General features: G+C 39.8%; 1 protein-coding gene across 7 annotated transcripts in view; it reads right to left on the bottom strand.

Moving 5' to 3' along the window:
• Nucleotides 1–10,917: 10,917 nt before the first annotated feature.
• Nucleotides 10,918–20,122, bottom strand: part of LOC139473397 (fibroblast growth factor receptor 1-like) — a 122,117-nt gene continuing 112,912 nt past the window's right edge. For all 7 annotated transcript variants that reach the window (XM_071255965.1, XM_071255963.1, XM_071255964.1 and 4 more), the window contains one exon: nucleotides 10,918–16,495. In XM_071255965.1, coding sequence (XP_071112066.1) covers nucleotides 15,873–16,495 — 623 coding nt within the window. In that variant the 3' untranslated portion in view covers nucleotides 10,918–15,872. The remainder of the gene's footprint in view (nucleotides 16,496–20,122) is intronic.

Genomic DNA, 20,122 nt, shown 5'->3' with positions numbered 1-20,122 from the left:
TTACCATGTCATCGGAAAGTGAATTTCGCTGACACCTACCTCCCACTGTTGACGGTCCAGATGCAGAGGATAAGGCAACTTGATTTCATACGCATTGACAGTGTTGTTTGGATAGATGTCCATGGAGGTATCACTGGGTAGGGTCATGTAAAAGTCTTGTTTTGAAAAAAAGGTGACAGCCACGATAGCGCTGATTAGGGTAGAAAACTCTGGGTGGATGAGGTATCAAGTTGAAGTCTTCTGGTGGGTGGGGTCGTCGTGGGTATGCCTGGTGAAGCGGCCAAGGTGGGTGGTGGAAGTATGTATCCCAAACAACTGGAGAGCAGGGCTGTTCACAACTGTTTCTCTCCGTGATCCAAGGCCAACTGTACCATGCTCATGATGATCACACCATATATCACAATGATCTGAGCAAAAAACACTGCATGGTAAAGTCATGCCAAAACAACACCAAGGTGAGTGTCGGCGCTGGTGGTGACGTGGTGCAGCAGCAAGGGGTGGTTCATCGGTACCCATGGATGCTGAGAGGCTTCTCTGCAGAGGTGATGACGGTGGTGGTGGTGGTGGTGGTGGTGGCGGTTCTGTCATCACGTGTGTTCCCCCTCTGAATGAGTCTGAGAGACAGCATGCTCCTTATTTTATCTGTAAATGATCTGCAGGTATCCACGAATTAAAACTGGCAGGGTAGCCAGTCCATTTCACCAAGACCTCTTCTTGACCCTGTTTCGGTCCTGGGCGTCTTTTCAGCACAAGATCAACGGCATACACATCGTCTGTTTTCAAGATGGGTTGTATTTCTTCAGGGTAAAAAGTTCCTTGGAGGACTTCACCATGATCATCTTTGATCCGATACACAGGAGGTGTTCTCCCAGTCACCAACCGGTCCACCGTAAAGAGTTCAGTGGTCCGATTGGGGAGATAACCTTTCTCAAAGGTGCCTTTGGTTTTGTTCAGACGTACACGGGTGCCCGGCAGTAAAGAGAGGTGGATCTTGTCTTGGGGGACGACAGTCTTTGTGTTGTTATTTTCTTTTTGCGCTGCAGCCATTGTTGTTGTTTTTCCTCCATGTAGTCTAACACCCGAATTTCTGACAGGGGATCTCATGGGAGAACGTCCACAGGTCGCTGGCCAATGGTCCGATGCACACGACGGTTGTATGACTTGATCAACTGGGGTAAGACTTTCAAATAGTGTCTGGTCCCATGCTGTGTAAAGTATCGCCACATTTTATTTGAAACCGTTCCACCACGGCTGCTTTAGTTTCAGGATTTTGACTGGTGTAGAAATGAATGCCATTCTTCGTCATGAGAGCCTGGAAAGGACGGTTGACAAATTCTCTGCCTTTGTCTGTTTGCATTTCAGCAGGGAGTCGGCCTTTGGCTTGTTGCATCAGCAAGGTTTGAAAACCTTCGGTCAAAGCAGAACTGCTCTTGGCCTTCAGGGGTTGCACCCATGCCATCTTTGAAAACACATCGATCACACACAGCAGATATTTGAATCCTTGGTTGTCGTCTTGAAAGGCAACCATGTCACTCAAGTCTGCCTGCCACAATTCATCGACCCCTCCCACACGATAGTGGTCTCTCGGAAAGGAATTGACTTTGCGATGGCTTGGTTTTCTTCTTGCTTTTACTGGTTCTTGCATCTTGAGCGTGGATGCGTGCTGCTTTCCACAAAGGTCGCCAGCCTCCAAAACTTGCAGGATGTCCAGGATGAAAGTAGTTTTTTTCCAACCAGGCCGTCCAAAGGGAAGTAGGAAATCCTATTTTTTGTTTCCCTGCAGCAGCAGCAGAGGGAAGAATGCGCTGTCGTGTCTTGGTCCGTCGCTTCATTTCTCTCAGACTGATGCCACTTCCTACATGAATGGCCTTTTTATAGAGAAGGGGGAGAGATTTATTTTTTTCTTAGTTGGTGCTAAAGGGTATCCTTGAACCTCGCCTGTTGATGAATCTGTCCTGTTTGGTATCAGATGGAGGTGGAGTCATCAACCATGGGGTTCACATCACATCTTTTTCTTCTTCCACTTGTGGATCCAGTTGCCACGAAGGAGGTGGGGGTGGCATCTCATCCTCTTCTTCTTCTTCCGCTTGTGGATCCAGCTGCCGCCGCCTTCTTCATCTCTCTTTGTGACTTTGCGGGGAGAACGTGAGGAGGGAGAACTGGGTTATGGGTGTGTCTGGTGTGGCATGAGGATGGTGTTGCTGCTGCTGCTGCTTCTGCATCCATTGCCATCGTTGAGGATTTCCAATTATTTCATGAGGGACATGACTGTTGGCCAAATGGTGATTCAAAATGGTCCAACCTGCAGGCCCCTCTTTGCTTTTCCGGTGACGCACTAAATCGTTGATCAAGTCCACCATGTGTGTGCCAGGGACAGGTTTCCCTTCCACGGTCAGGGTTCCCTCTGGAGTCCAACTCAAGTCAGGATTGTTTTGAATCCTTGTCATCAAATTCATGGCTTTACTGGACATGGCTTTAGGAACACTCATGACCACTTCGTCTATCACTTGTTGAAGAGGGGCAGGTCTACCTGTGGTGTCCATTGTTGATGGTGATGACGGTGGTAGTGGTGGTGTCACTTTGGGTTGTAGTGGTTTGATGGTGTTGTTGTTGCTTTTGTTGTTGTTGTGCTGTTGGCGCTGCAACTCTAGCATGTGTTGCAACAGTTGGTTGTATTCTTGTTCCCACATGTGAAAAGGCTGCTGTGACCTCTGCATCAACGCGTCCATCTCTTCCAAATTTTGGAGACGTTTCTATTCCATGAGAGGGGTATGAAGTGTCTGACGATGACGTTGTTTGGTGGCCTGTAGACTTTGCCATGTGTCTTCAGACACCAACACCATCTTGCGTGCGTACTTCATGGTGGCACACCACACACTGATCATTTATTACTTTCCTCCAAACAAAGAGGCTAGGGCAGAACCAATAAGAGGTATGGCTCCTCCTAATAATCCTCCTCCATGTTGAAGAAGTTTACGTTTCTTGCTTAGAGGTACTTGTTTTTTCATGAGCGTATTCAAGACTTTATCGTGTCATTGCAAGTTTTGACGTTGCGTCGTAGTCAGGGGAATATTGCCTGCATGCAAGTTCACCACACATTCACAAAGGGCACGGATGAGATCAGTAGGAGCATGTTTGAGAATGGCTTTGCGCATCGCTAGAGGGGCAGCACACAAATGACACAGAGCATGTATCTGTTTCCTGAGGCACTGAGACATCTTTCTTGCATGGAGATGTTAGCCTGAATGAGGCACTTGATCTGCAGCTTCTCTCTTTTATCAGGCAGTGGCAGGAGGGAGTTGCAACTGTTGATCTGCCTTCTTGGACTTTCTTTGGGTCCGCAAGTGTCGGAACGAACGCATCAGCACGATGCATTTTCGACCAATCAGGAAGCAGGGTGTCAGTGCCTCTCCTGTAAAAAGAGCGAAGCCACGCACAACGTCACAGTCGAGCACTGAAGGAGAGATCAACCATGTCGTCTCGATGCAGCTGTCTGACGTGCCAGACCAACAGTCAACAATGCCAGCGGAGGAGGAAAGTCTATTCGTGGACAATAGTGGGCTACCCATGGGGTGAATCGGAGACGATCCTATCGCAGAGCCCACACTGGTTTAAGAACAAGTCTGAGGCTATGGCAGCATAACAACAAACTATTCAACGCGGAATTGACATACCCGACTGTTGGGGTGGTCTGTATTATTATCTAGTATCGAGATCAAGGAAAGTAATGTAATCAAGGAGACAACCCTTGTCCAGCTTGTTTCCAGTTTGTTTTCCAACGGCCCTTTTCAGGGCCACCCATCTCTCCCGAAAGAACGCTTTCATCCTTTGCTTTGACGACCCTCAAATCCAAACCATGAACCCGCCTCCTCCTTCCCTCCCTTCCTCCCTCCCTCCCTCCCTTCACCACCACCAGCACGTCTATGTTTAGAACAACAACAACAACAAAACTCTTTTCTTGTTCACCTTTTACGACCGCTTCTCTGGGTTTTTTCTCCCTTCCCTCCCTCCTCCTCCTCCCCCGGAAAACGGAGGCAACGTCCTCTTGGAGGTGCACGCACCACCGGACACGGATGCGATGCCATCTTGGAGGCGCACGCTACCGGAAACGGAGGCGCAGTCCTCTTGGAGGTGCGCACGCCACCGGAAACGGATTTTACGCCATCTTGGATGCGCACGCCACCGGAAACGGATGGGCCGCCCTCTTGGATGCGCACGCCACCGGAAACGGATGTGCCACCATCTTGGTCCTGTAATCCTGAGCGGTCCTGGACTGATGTACTCAACTACTTATTTCTGTTCAATATGAATTTTAATTTTGTCATTGAATTTATCATTTTTGATGTTGATTTAATTATGTTGTCTACGTGACAGGACCATTTTCCGTTTGATGCAAACGTTATACCCAAATGTTTATGATTTTGAACATTCTTAACTTTACATTCATCAAAGTACAAGGTAATAAGGTCTGATTCATCTTTTAAGGAAAATATAACCGCTTCTGTTTTATCTGGGTTGTATTTATTTAACCAGCGTCTTGCCCAGTTACACAGCTTGCTCAGATTTAAATTTAGAGTTGATTCAACAAGTTGATTCTCTGGCGAAGAAAAGCCGAGTGCTGTATCATCAGCAAAGAGTCATGTTATGCAATCTAATTCATCAGCAATGTCGTTAACAAATACAATGAATAAAAAGGGACCCAACACCGACCCCTGTGGAACGCCAGCCTTCAAAATCCTTGGCTTGGATAGAGCCCCGCTTACAAACACTGATTGAGTACGATTGCTTATGTAACTAGACAGCCATTCAAGTAACTTCCCTTTTATACCATACATTTCTAATTTGTACAAAAGCCCTCTAAGCCAGACACGATGCTTTTGACACAACTCAAAAAAACATGCAATATTTTTCTCTATTATCTAAAGATATACAAATTTGATTATACAATTCAATTAATTGATGGACAGTGGAATGGCCTTTTTGAAAGCCCGACTGGTATTTATATAACAATTTATTGTCATGAAAGTAGTTATAAAGATGCTTAAATACAACTCTCTCAAACACTTTACCAATACAACTAATGAGTGTTATTGGTCTGTAATTTGTCACAACTGAATGATCTCCTTTCTTATACAATGGCATAACATGCGCTCTTTTCGATTCTGTTGGATATGCATTTAAAGCCAATGAATGATTGAACAACATACATAAAACAATACTTATGCTGTTTACTGTTTTCTTTAATAGGTTGTTACTTATTCTGTCTGGACCAGATGCATTGTTAATTTGAAGACATTTTATAACGTCAGATATTTCATTTTCTGAGACAGTTAATTTGTCAAGAATACTCTTAGTGCGTTGATTGAAATATAGTTATCCTTCCCGTTCTTCTGTTAGGGTAGATATGGATTGGAAATATTCATTTAATCTCTCTGATTTTTCTAAATCTGAAAATATAGTGGGACAGTCATCGGTATCTTGTTTCCTTAACGGGGGGATGCTCGTAGATGTTCCAGAGTTTTTGACGACATATCTTAGTAATTTCCAATATGATTGTTTATTTACTATATATAGTTCCGAAAGAAATTCATCGATGTTAGAATAGAACTTTTCTTTCGCATAACTTTTCATGTTGTTGACTTTATTGCATTGTTTTTTGGATGCTATTAATATCTGTTTCCTTATTACTCCTTTTTGATTTCTTTCGTAACCTATTACGTATCCTACACTCCTTTCTTAAATGTGAATCAAACCATGGTTTGTCATTTGGTCGAATAGTGACAATTTTAGATGGAATACATTGTGTTACAAAATCATTCAATCTTTCATACAACACTTCACACATATCATCAACATTTGTTCATTCATTAAATAATACAGACCAATTGGTAATGTTTATGAGATCATTCAATTTAACAAAGTCTCCTTTGTTATAACATAAAACCTTGCGTTTATAAGCTATCTTGGTGCATATGAGTGTGTCCATTTCCATACAGCTATAGGTACCTCTGTGATCAGATATTGCACTATTGAAGTCGATCACACCACTGACCTTTACATCAACATCTTCACTAACAATGATTGGATCTAAAAGTGTGCTAGATTTAGAAGTGACTCTGGTGGGCTCATCAATTACATTCCTTAAATTTTTTCTGTGTAAAATTTCGTTTATGTAATTTTTTCTGTTAGATAATAAATTTTCATTTAAATCACCGACAATCACCATTTTACTAGATATATCCAATGCAACTTCGATGGAATTATCTAACCGACTCCAAAACTGTATAGAATTGTGTTCTGGTCAGTAAACAGCGCAGAGTAATAAAGGCCCTTGAGGAAGATATATTTTTATCCATATACTTTCATCAGTAATATTTTCTAGTTTGTGCATTCTCTTGTATGTTAAACACTTAGTGATATATATCATAACCCCTCCCCGAAAAACATTTCTATCTTTCCGTATTGGATCATGACATGATTGCCACTGTAAAGTTTCATTACCTACAGATTCATCCAGATGTGTTTCAGTGAAACTACATCATATTCAAACAAATATTCTGCAAGATACCTTTGCTTATTATGGACGCTCCTGGTATTTAAATGGAAGATCGACAATAAGTGGTCAAGATTAGTTACATCACCGGTCAGTGGGCCAGGATTAAGTTCAACGTCCCCTGCAAGCTGTTTTAACAATAGGAGTACGAGAATTTCATTTACATTGCCGAGATAAGCCTGCAGAACACAAAGGCACAGTCGAGTGTTACAAGCTTTCACTTCTAGTGATAAAATATAAAGCATTATGTCCAGCTCGTTCAAAAGAAACTTTGTGATGGAAGATTTGCAGATAAACAATTGACACAACCTGTTGGGAGACTTTACAACACAGTTGAACGGTGTACTCCCAGTTTCCCAACATTGGAACACTTAGAACAACACAGGGATTAATGGATTAACACCTGTGGGTATGTCCCGCTGTCTGTTTAGGGGTGACCAACGCTCTATGGACACACTATGAATAGGAGTATGAACAAACATGCAGTCATGGATTTTTTTAATTTATATCGTATTTGATTTCACATGATTTCAATATCACAGCACAATAACATGATTGAATTTCACAATTAATATTCTAATATCACAACATACGAGCTCTACACCCTGCGCTACAACACTCCCAATAGACCCGACCATCTCTTGTTGACTTCACCCTAAACTTATGACCACCAAACACTAAGTAATCACCACCATGCTTGTTCTTTATGTAACTAATATCAACTTGTGCGTTTGCCATGTTTGCAATGAACATCCATGAATATATCCTGCATTAGTAAATTAGTGAACACGGTCACTCATATTATAAGATAAATTAACTCACCCACCAGCACCCCTATCAACAGTGTACCCAAACTAATCCCTCTGTTGTTCTACGCCTGGCTGGGTTTGTTGTTTTAAGAAATGTTGGGAAACCGGGGGCACCCCAGTTGAACACCCCGATCGCAACGCGATACTGAGATATATCATTACCCATATGTCAGTTTTAGTCTGGGAACAATCATACTTTTCTTCTGGTTAACGATCGGGGAATGTTAGGACGCTGTGACAATATGCTGAGTGAGGAATCAGTGTGTACATAGCATGGCAATACAAGAATGGATTGTATATTTATTGGAGTTTTCATTTTCTGGGAATATAAGAGGAGAGTGAGATTCAGGGATATGGATAAAACAGGAAGTGAATGGATAGCTAAGGGTAAGGTAAGACAATATACAAATAGTATGTACAACATGACAAACATTTGTTTGGTTATGTCTGTCTAGTTGATCACAAAGCAGGCGATTCTAAATGATATTGTATTAATATTTACATTCATCTAGACCTAAAACATTAAATTGTAAATGAAAACACATTCGCGGGTTTTGTGTGTTGTTTGTGAATCAAAATTTACCAAGTATTTAGGGAATTGGTTTTACCTGACCGGAAGAGGTCATATAATACAAATGCGTGTCTATGATTTTAAAAGGGAGTGTGAGTGGATAGTCTATTTGACAAATATAACAAATGGTAGTCATAATCTCACAACCACTATGCACTGTATAAACATTTGCTCCGTTCTTTCAATCTCAACCCTTGACTAGTAATTGATTAGATTGCATTGACGAATGTTGCCTCATCGACCAATGTTGTTTTTACAATATAAGCAGGATCGTATACTGGTATTTTGAGCAGGGAATTCTCATAATGACTTACACCGTTGAAAAACAGCTTTGTAAAGATAAAATTCTCGGATAGCATGAGTACTATAGGGATGATGATATATAAGACGACACAGAACTTTGTACGGGTATTGCGTTGATTTGGAAAATGGATTCTGGTAAGATGAAGTTTGATTTCGATGAGACCCGTTCCTACCTCTCCACCCAGACCTATCCAGACCGGTGTACAGGTATCAGAGGACTGAAGGCAAACTTCAGAAGGAAGGCTTCTAACTTCAAGATTCTAAATTCGGAGCTGCTTTACAAGCATAAGAAGGTAGGTTTTCTGAAGGTTTTGCGTTAGTTGTTGAGATAGTTGCAATGATACTGAGTTACCTCCCAATATCTTACATTCGACATCTGGCGTGAGGTCGATAACTTCGATAATAATAATTGTAATAATGGGTTACTATAAAACCGAGGATGTATGTATTGTTTACAAGCAGAAAATTAAACTCATTTTCAACATAATCATAACCAACTGCACAGTCGACATTTTTTATCAATACCTGCTCTCCTTCCTGATTCTATCAATTGATGACAACTGCATCTAAATCGGACTAGTGCCTGTTTATATATTTTCAAATCAATTGTAGTTAAGTAAGCCCCGGTATTCAAAAGAGACTTGTATGTAGAGTAAGATGATAACTTCGGGTTATTGGTAACAGATGTTTCCCACAGATGTTGCATATCGACATCCATTATGCGTTGTTTGAATTCCGATAAGAACACGCCTTTATCTCCAACATCTTAGAGCCCTTTGCACAGAAGGCAGTGGCTCATGGGCCAATCTGGTGATGCTGACTTCCGAATTCTGTACGTCCCCAGTTGATTGTCATGGGCCGAACCAGCCTGACTTTTAATTTGCTAGATAGTTATAGCTTTTCATGTCAAATGTTAATGTTCCTATTGCAGCAGCTCTGTGGGTCAGTTACTGTTCCTAATGCATCAGCTGTGTGCATCGGTTACTGTTCCTAATGCAGCAGCTCTGTGGGTCAGTTACTGTTCCTAATGCAGCAGCTGTGTGCATCGGTTAATGTTCCTAATGCTGGAGCTGTGTGCATCGGTTACTGTTCCTAATGCTGGAGCTGTGTGCATCAGTTACTGTTCCTAATGCAGCAGCTGTGTGGATCAGTTAATGTTCCTAATGCAGCAGCTGTGTGGATCAGTTAATGTTCCTAATGCAGGAGCTGTGTGGATCAGTTAATGTTCCTAATGCAGCAGCTGTGTGGATCGGTCACTGTTTCTAATGCAGCAGCTGTGTGGATCGATTAATGTTCCTAATTCAGCAGCTGTGTGTATCAGTTACTGTTCCTAATGCTGGAGCTGTGTCCATCAGTTACTGTTCCTAATGCTAGAGCTGTGTGGATCAGTCACAGTTCCTAATGCTAGAGCTGTGTGGATTGGTTAATGTTCCTAATGCAGCAGCTGTGTCCATCGGTTACTGTTTCTAATGCTAGAGCTGTGTGGATCAGTCACAGTTTCTAATGCTAGAGCTGTTTCGGTTGGATAATGTTCCTAATGCAACAACTGTTTGGACCGGTTACTGTTCCTAATGCAGCAGCTGTGTCCATCGGTTAATGTTCCTAATGTAGGAGCTGTGTGGATCGAGTAATGTTCCTAATGCAGCAGCTCTGTGGATCAGTTACTGTTCCTAATGCGGGAGCTGTGTTGATCAGTTAATTTTGCTGATGCAGCAGCTGTGCTGATCAGTTAATGTGTATCTTATGCAGCAGCTCTGTGGATCAGTTACTGTTCCTAATGTAGTAGCTGTGCTGATCAGTTAATGTTCCTAATGCAGAAGCTGTGTGGATCGGTTAATTTTGCTGATGCAGCAGCTGTGTTGATCAGTTAATGTTCTTTATGCAGCAGCTGTGTGGATCAGTTAATGTTCCTAATTTAGTTGCTGTGTGGATCAGTTAATGTTCCTAATGCAGCAGCTGTGTGGATCAGTTAATGTTCCTAATGCAGCAGATGTGTGGATCAGTTACTGTTCCTAATGTAGTAGCTGTGTGGATCAGTTAATGTTCCTAATTTAGTAGCTGTGTGGATCAGTTAATGTTCCTAATGCAGGAGCTGTGCTGATCAGTTAATGTTCCTAATGTGGGAGCTGTGTGGATCAGTTAATGTTCCCAAACACTTGAAACAGATTTGGACACAGCCATTGAGACTGCAGGTTGAGCAAGAAAACAGTAAGACCACACTCATCCACCTTCGATCTATAGTTTGATAAAGATAAGAAAAAGTATGGAAACATAGACCATGCCCTCGAGGAGAAGAGACCAGAAACCACTGAATGATTATTGCAATGCTGTTTCACTGTGAATTATGGAAATGCCAAATGTGAAATTGGACAAATAAGACAATATTTTGTAGTCCAGTCTTTTTATCAATGGTTTATTTTTTCACTAAAAAGTAAATGGAAGATGAATGTATGTCCTGTGATGTTTTTAATGTTGTACAAGTAACAACTTGTATTGCCATAAAACTGATATGTGACAGAGAAAAGCTGTCTCTCGTGTGTTTTTGTGTTGTAAATCGTTACAAGCATCCATCGGTCCCCTTGAGATGACCCCAATGTCAAGGCACCTGTGCAGTGTGCAACAGTTACATGTCTTGGTTTATGCATCACAAATGCAGCAAACACACAATCAAGGATGAAACTTTTTATTCATGATTGATAGCATATTACAACACAGGGTAGACAGCACAAACTAGAGAGTATTGGCACTAGATTACAGGATGTGTATGTGTTAGAGCTACCACTTGTACACTGATGCAGGTACAGCTGTCTTAGCAGCAGTCAGGGACAAAACAACATCAAAATGTTCACCTACATTTGTATATGTGCTTTGCCTCAACCTAAATGATATTCAAATATGTTGATACTTGTGGGATATGTTATAATGTCTAGTACATGTATGAAAGATGAAGTAAATTTGATATGTATTATGCAAAGACCACTAATACATGATGACTGCTAAATATAAAAACAAAATAAAAATATCAAAGAATATGAGATATGTTCCGTGATTCTGTACCTATACCTCTCCAATAGAGCACCACAAGTCTGTGGCTATACAGTTGGACTTTCCATTGCTTACTAAGTACTTCTGGTGGACTTGCAAACAAAACCAAACAAACAAAATACCCCCAAAACTGTCTATATTTTCTAAAAGTCATTTGTTTTGAGGATGAATACAGGAATAGATCAACTGTGAATGGGACCATATAAATCCATTCAAAAACAATTGCACGCTATGTAATTTGTAAGAAAAAGGTTTCCAAAAGATAAAGTGCAACAAAATATCTTTGGTATAAATCTAGGGAAATAAAAAGATTGATATAAAACACATAACAAAATACAAAACCTGATACATTTGAACATGAAATAACTAACTGGACTTCAGCAATAAATACTCTACCTGAACACCAGTGTCAAGACAAATGACATGGCCCAGTGGTAAACTAAATCTGAAACATCAGATTAAAGATGTCTACAGCTCTAGACAGTGCCAACATCCCTGCTAACTCATAAATTATTTGCCTTATTATCATAGAAAAAGGAAAACGAACTATGCCAACAATTTAACATCATAAACTACAATACTTTATTATTTTCCACAAAGTTCGACATGCCTGGATTCACAACATTTGATGTCAATTAAAATATCTAATCAATAAAGAAAACTAAACATGTAATGCTCTTGGAGAAAGTTTAAGCACCTTTCAGAACTAACTGTTAGACAAAAATCCACAATAATAGATCGCAAACAATGTGCTACAAAAAAAGCCCCCTTGAAACTACAGACCAGACACAAACATTTCCTATAAGCAATACCAACTGGCAATGCTCTTGTTCAAGTGCAGAAAATAAACTTATATGAAAAGAAATATAAGGGAAACATAAAGTAATATCAGTCTTCCACTGCACAGATTACTGCACATAATGAGGTCACATATATTGGTGTAAATATGCTCACGAAATACTGAAACAATAATAAGCGATTGATATCAGAAGAAATAAAACAACTATTCTAGAAAATACTTCAGTGAAACAAAACAATATCGATTCAACACATTGCATCAGCATGAAGTAATAGAGTCCTTGTACAATAATTTGCTGAAAACATATTCAACCTGGTGTGAGATTACAAAAAGTATTGAGACCCCCCAGAGGAGTGTCACGACCTGGGTACACACAGCTCCAACACTGAGGCTTGTAACAGAGACAAGAGACTTATATTGATACGAGGTTATCAACAAGTTCAAATCATTACCAGTGTGCTACAAGAAACTCAATTCATGTTAAACATAAACACTGTTTAACACTGTAACACTTGCAGCTGTACACTATTACTTGCTGGAGCTCATCTAACACATGCATGTTTCAACAGGAATATGGTCTACTTCTAGCAGAGTATGTTCTTGGTTTACTCGGAGCTTTTGGTGGTCATATATGCATCCCAGGTGAAGGGACTTAAGTGAGTAAACAATTACATCCAAATATATTTAATTACTCTACAGTCTAGAGATAGAGAACAGAAAAAATACCACCAAGGCATTGATGCTCAACAGGTACATACGAGGCAAGGCTGAAACACTCTTAGCCCATCAATTGTAGACTATCTTGATGGAGTTGGTTGCTATTATTTTTCAACACAATCCCCTCCCATCACAGTCCTCCCACCAATGCCAACAGTGCTGGTGTGCCTGGATCACATGATGTTCAAAGTCATGCATTACAGCATTATATTCATGATATTCTTGTTTAAAAGTTATTTTCTTACATTCAGAAGCATATTACTTATTCACTGTAATAATGTCCAACTAAGCATTAAAGTTTCTTCCTCCTTATTGGTCCTGTAATCAGTGACATACAAGTCACAACAATAACACAAGCCATAACATTAGTTCTTCTTATAAATGCTTGAATTGGGAAATGTATAATTCCAATTTGGGATTTTTTTACTGATATTTGCTGCAGACTTAGGGCCAAATATTGGCAGGTCGAGATAAATTCCTGTGAACCTGAACCTCTTTTGAATCAGAAGTCAGAAGCCATGGAATCTAGCATGCTGAAACCTTTGTTACGCTCAGTTCATTCTTCAGAATTGCAACCTTCTCAAGGAGGATGCTGTATTGAATATGGGGTCTGTGATGAGCCATTGATAATCCATAATTGAATCAGGTATTTTATCAACTTTTTCCTCAGTTGTGACTTTGATCATCATTGAGGTATCTCTTCCCCTCATGAACAATGCTGCCCAGCTCTTAACAGAGGCAAAAGAAGGAGCACTATGCCATAAAGTTATCCACATGGATGGCTGTTGCAGTTAGCCTTTTCAGTTGGAGATACTTGAAGACAGCACAGTTGCCAATATTGTACATTTTCATCAATAGAGAATACCTAGTCACTTTGATGCCTGCAGAAATAATGCTGCCTGGTTGTGTATTTGGTTCAAATTCAGCCTGTAAGCATGGGAAGTAATGCACATAATACTTGCAAACTGTGTACCATTGGTCCTTCAGTTTGGTGCTGAATGTTTCAGCTACCCCTCGTACTGTAGTGAGATGAATGTAACATGTGGTCTGTTCAATGAGAGGACGGTATGATACCATGCAACAATAAACTTGAAATCTTAAAAATGGTGATTATTCAGTTTCTGAGAAATTATATTTCATTTTCACAACACTGTCAACAATAGCTGAATATTTAGGCAGATATGGTTTCTACAAGAAACACAACATCTCACGTTGATCACTGAATCTTAACAAAAGAAACAGTACAACAGCACTGTAGCTCACCTGAATATATAGTCAACAGTTTAAAATGTCAACAAAGCGAGCCACTTAACAAACCTTTGTGTCCGTATTGATATTCAAATATATTCTGCATATACACTGAGGACTGAAATAAAACTATAATCCTAATGACTTGAAAAATAAATGGTTTCATCGTAAGGAGAAACTTACATGCTAAAGTTCAGTGTCCTCAGTCCAGCAATTCCGGAGAATTGGCCAATAATTTATTTTTAGAGAACATGAGAGCATGGTCAGTGATTGATAGGAACAAATATGTGAATTATCAGCTTCATTTGTCCAGCAGTTTCTGAGGGGAAGAGGCCTATCAAGCTGTTTGATGCTAATGGATGTTGGACAAGTTGCTCACTTGACTTTCTGTAAGGTGAGCTAAAAAGTGTAACTGTTAATTGAAACGCCATTATGAACTCTGAGCGTCACTGTAGTGCAAGATATACTTCCACAAATAAGCTCTCTGACCCTTTAGGCTTCTGAGAAGATTATTCTCAAACATATCCTGAATTGAAGAATATTTTCAAAATTTGAAAATAAATTAATTTATTTTTTAGTTACATACCATAACATAGTTCAACTCACATTAGGATTCTGTAGATTTTCAGTAAGTTTTTAAGTATATAAATGTTAAAAATGGGTTCTGAGAAGATCCGTAAAGATTTCAAAGTCAAAGTTTGTCTATTGTGCTGGCTTGGATGAGTGATTGAGTTAAGAGTCCACACTGGCAATATTGCAGTCACATGGAGATGAGTAATGACATTGTGCTGCTGTTCCCCTTCAGAAAGCAAGGAACATATATACACAGAGATACATCACATGAAGGCTAATGTCAACATAAAACATACAATCAGTACAAAATAACATCAATATAATATGAAACTACATATAGAACTGATGAGAGTGTGAAACATACATGTAAAAGTTATCGCCCTTATAAGCCCAGGGCTCATCTGCAGTACAGTGTTTTTCACGGATTCCTTTCTTGACCTGAAACATTCTATAAAGATATCAAATTTTTTTATCAACAAAGGCTGATCTATGTATAATCATTGGCACAAGGACTATCAATTATTTACTGGAATATCTACCATCTTCAGTTCTACATGACTGTGATACCACTGAAGCCTCACAGAATAGTCTCCCTTTGACTAAGCATAACGTGGAGCCAAGTTGACAAGTGCACTTGGACCTACACCTGCACTCTGTACAGCACATCAAGGACAAGGCAGCACAAAAGTGTCAACACAACTGTATTCCTTGTTTTGACATTTTCCTGATAAGGAATGTAGAGCATCAGCTTTCCCTAGGCATCTTGCTAGACAATCACCTGTCAGCTGATGAGCACAAGAAGCTGGTGCAGCACTGGTGCAGTATCCAGACCATTGTCTACAGAGGCCTCTAAACCCATCTTGTGGTCCTTGCATCCATAATGTAGGACTTGACTTCATTATGTAACACTGTCCAATGATTGACCCGAGGGTTACAGCCACTGTACCCTTTCTTTAACAGGTATCCACGTACCTTCCACAGACCAAAACATTATTCAGGAATATAGCATCCTACATGATCGTAATTAGTGTGAAATTTAGAAAAGGAAATAGACACACAAAAATTCCAAGACATTTTGAAGTGATGGTTAACTCAGTATTTAAACGAATGTTATGATGTTGAGCGTGCAAGTGGAGGTGATGTGACCTATACCTACAAATGTTCCTCCTATACGTTCCACTCTCACAAACAACTGACTTTACCTTCAGTAAAAGTTCTAGCAATTTGCAGAAGTTATCATTCCTCCAGCAGGGCTCACACTGGTGTTGACTTGTAAAGGCCATTGCTATCCCGGCGACAGCACAGGGCAACTGTGATGGCAATCAGTCCAAAGAGGAGAATGATACCTGCAATAGCACCAACAACAGTGTATATAGTCCACAGTCCGATGACTTCATCCTGGGGCTGATTCATCCCTCTTGATGTTTTGTTTCCTGTTTTGCTGTCTGCATTGCTGTCTTCGGCTCTCAATTCAGGATCATGCTCGGTCGCTTGATGCGGGTTTCCATTGTTGGTATAGCTATTGTCCAGATCCATATCTCGTGTTGGAATTGCATACATAATTTCAGTAGTTGTGGTCTCCATGTTTCTGTTCCGGTTTTTATTCTTTTTTCTATCCTTATTGCGACGTCGACCATTTTTACGATTTTTGGGTTTTCTTGTTGAGCGAGGTTCCTTTGTCCATGGAAGCATTGGAGGATATGTAGTTCTTGATCTCTCTACATAAACTGGACGATCCGTCCAAATGAATGATCTGAACGTGGTGGTCACAGAGGTAGTAGATGGTGTAGTAGTTGTTGTAGTTGTGGTTGTGGTTGTTGTACTGGCGGTTGTAGTAGTTGTAGTTGTGGTAGTAGTTGAAGTTGGCTCCAAAGATACTGGAAAAATGTAATCAGAAATTACGATAATTGCACAAATATAGCAGAAGCCTTTGCTAACATCGAGTGCTCAGCGCTTGGTTAATACTGAAAACCTATATTCTTTCTCGCAGGATTTGCAAAACAAGCCCAAATCAATATACACATAAGTCTAATAAAATAAATCTAAAGATCGACTATCATTTCCTTCATGATTCTTCAAAGAAAGCGTAAAAGATATGATATACAATCTTCGACATAATAAGTGCCCACATCGATATATGTTAATATACTGGCAAGTGAACAATCCTAATAAGCGCCCCTTCCGATTGATCAATGTACACAAAAGTCTGTGTATAATATGCACCCTATTTCTAATTTTTAGAGCGCAATGGGTGCTTTTTAGGTCATATACGGTAGATAATATTACTAAGCGTACATGTGAATAGTCAGCGAGGTGTTTATTTCTTTTCATCGCTACTTTTAACATTCAGACTGCATCCTTGCTGTTTATTTCAACAATCCCAGTCAACAATGGCCACAGTGCTCTAAATTAACTGGATGTGGATCAACAGTTAATTGGCGACAAATACCAGCAGACACATGACATTCATACAATGTTGAAACTTGGTTGTTGCTACATTGAAAATCATTGTATCAACAATGCTTCAACAGTGGCTTCCAATAGTTACAAAATTGTTGAAATCTGACAGTTTCAACATTGAAATGTAATCTAACACTGAAGACTTTATGAAAACATTCAGTGCTTCTTCATGAAATACATATTTTTGACGCTGGAATCAATATACTGTAAATCGTGAAATTAATGCGTCTCCAAAAGAATGCGACCGCTGGACCCTAGCCAAAAATGTGACTCAATATGAATGTGACCTCCCCCTACTCTCAAGCATCAGGGGATTTATATCTAAAGAAAATATCCTCTGTCAGGTTTACAGGAGAATCCTCACCTTAATCCAACCTTACATTAATCCAATCACACACCAAATAGCACCGCTTATTAGCACTGAGTAGAGTACTTTCGCTAAAACAATGCATAGTGTTTTCCCCAAAACAACAGATTCTTCTTTTTGTTTATTCTGTTGACTGGCATTAAGGAAGTTCATAGGAAGAAAGCGCGGAGAAAGTGTCAACAAACTTGAAGGCGGGTGACAAAACAAAGGCTGTCGATCTTAAAATTATCCATGTGCACTGGCTCGTGTCGGCCTTTGACACAGTCGCAAAGAACAAAGACACTGTTGCGTGGGCCGCGTCTGACTGGACTTGCAGGTGTGATCAGTGATGACATAAGTGAGTAGAACTCTTGTCTTGACCCCAGCAGTGATAATTTACGGGATGTAATTAGTGTTTTAATGGCATTGTTTACATACTTGCTACAAGTGCTGCTCATTAAACAGTGATGTGGAATACATAGTTGTTTGTTTTCAGCGTATGTCTAAGTTGGTATGTCTGCTATCCAAAATGTGTTATTATTGATATAAATGGGATGTTTAATAATGCGAGCAACGACCACTTACATTTTTCGCATTTAATTCATGCTCGCGTCAATTTCAATATTTACAGTATTTACTATACTCTGCAAAAAAAGAAACACAAAGTATTAATATCTGACAGTGTTGCCAAGTACAAAATTGATAACAAAAATTATTTGGTCATTGCTGCTTAGATTGGGATTGGTTTGTGAGATTATTGCACTTATATAGTGACGTGCATGCACATGTGTATGTGGCTGCTTGTACTAGTCCAGACTGATGACGATTTATAGTGCTAGCTCACTGAGATTCCATGCTGCAGTTTCACATGAATACCCCACTCAGTCACAGTATACAGTCATCAAGAAATATTCAACGGTTTTGGAGTTCTTCAGGAAATGAGCACTACCCTCTTTAGTCTATGTGCACCATGGCATGGAAGACAAGAGTCATCAGAAGATGACAAATCACCCCAGCCCCCACAATACAAAGGAACAAATCATCTCACGATTACTTTAGTCAAACTTGAGAAGAGAATTTCTGTCTAATTACAAGATTAGTTATTGAGCTATCAAAACTAAGCCATGGAATTTGGATTCTGAACGTTTTCTATGTCAGGTACACACCAATATGAACAGAGTTACAACCAAGCTTTTTTCCATGGACACAGAAAAAAACATCAATCCCAAAAATCCCTAAACAGCAAAAGGTACAAGTTGACAACCTGGTCTGTGTGTACACAGTTTCAAGAAAGAGTACCTGTTAGTTTTAGAGATAAGGTATGCACAACACTATAAACAGAGTGAAAGTCAAACTTGTTGCCATGGAAACAGAAAAAATATAAATTCTAAACATCCCTAAGTAGAACAAGGTACCATTTGATAGCCTGGTCTCTGTGTGTGCAAAGTGTCATGAAAGAATACCTATTAGTATAGGAGATATAGTCCGGACAAACACATCACTATGAATAGAGTTAAAGTCAAACTTGTTGCCTTGGAAACAAGAAAAACTTCTATGTTTTTTAATTCCTAAATAGCAAAAGGCACCACATCAGCCCTTGATTAATACATGTACCAAGTCTGGATGAAAAATGTTGAATAGTGTTTTAGTTCTGGTCCGGAAACGACACCCTCCTCCATTTTGATGAAAAGTTTAACTTTTTTACATGGAAACAGGGAAATACACAATTATGAAAAATTCTTATATAGCAATAGGCACCACTTCAGCTTGTGGTGAAAACATGTACCAGGTTTGGATGAAAAGGCTTTTACAGTTTTCATGTTGTGCTCTGGAAACGACACCAACCCCCAACTTTTGAGACTAAGTCGATATTGTTTCCATCGACATTATAGCCAATCAGAAGGCTGCTTTCTTGTGCTTTACAGCTCTAGTTTAAAACTTGCGATGACGCTTCAAAACAAATTTAAACAATTCCTTGAATAAAAATTTGAAAACTGAACAAAAGAACATTCTGGAATAGCTAATAGATGGCCTTGATTGTATGCATTCAGTCGTAAAGTCCGTAACTATCAATCGGAATACTCTGTGTTAAATTTTTCGAGGTTGCATGATGAGAAAACACATTCCGACTGACACTTTCCTGATCTGGTAAGCAACTCTCATTGGGTGAACGGTTCTGATGTAATCCCCAATGGGATGTCCTAATAGTGGTAGAAGAACTTAGATCTGATTCTAATGAGATTGTAATGGTTAACTGTCTTTAGGTATGATAGTAACACATACGACTCGTATCATGCACGCCACAAGAGCGATAATCAGTTTAAGTTTGCACTGGGTCAGTGCACATAGCGGGTTAGTGAAGCAAAGATAGATTGAAAAAGATTGCCCATAAGTTCCTGTCTGTCGATAGACAAAATGACTTGAGTGTAATTTATAGAGAATACTACACCATTTTTATGAAAGAAGTTGACTTTTTATGGTATCTGACAAAGCGAAAGCCATGTCAAATACCATAGAGTTTCGTGAAAATGTCATCTAACAAGAATAAGTGTGGTATTTATTTAATAACCATGTTAAATATGAATTTTAGTGTTAGTACAAAACAACTTTCATTCCTTAACAGACCAAATTGAAACTGGTCGCAAAATCTGGTTGTGCATGAATATTGACATGTGCCCAAATATGGGGGTATTGTTGA

The sequence above is a fragment of the Haliotis cracherodii genome, unplaced genomic scaffold, assembly GCF_022045235.1.
Source record: "Haliotis cracherodii isolate W230 unplaced genomic scaffold, xgHalCrac1.p SCAF_28, whole genome shotgun sequence".
In the NCBI taxonomy this organism is placed as follows: Eukaryota; Metazoa; Mollusca; class Gastropoda; order Lepetellida; family Haliotidae; genus Haliotis; species Haliotis cracherodii.
Note: the sequence above shows the minus strand (reverse complement) of the source record. Positions and strands in the feature narration are given on the sequence as shown.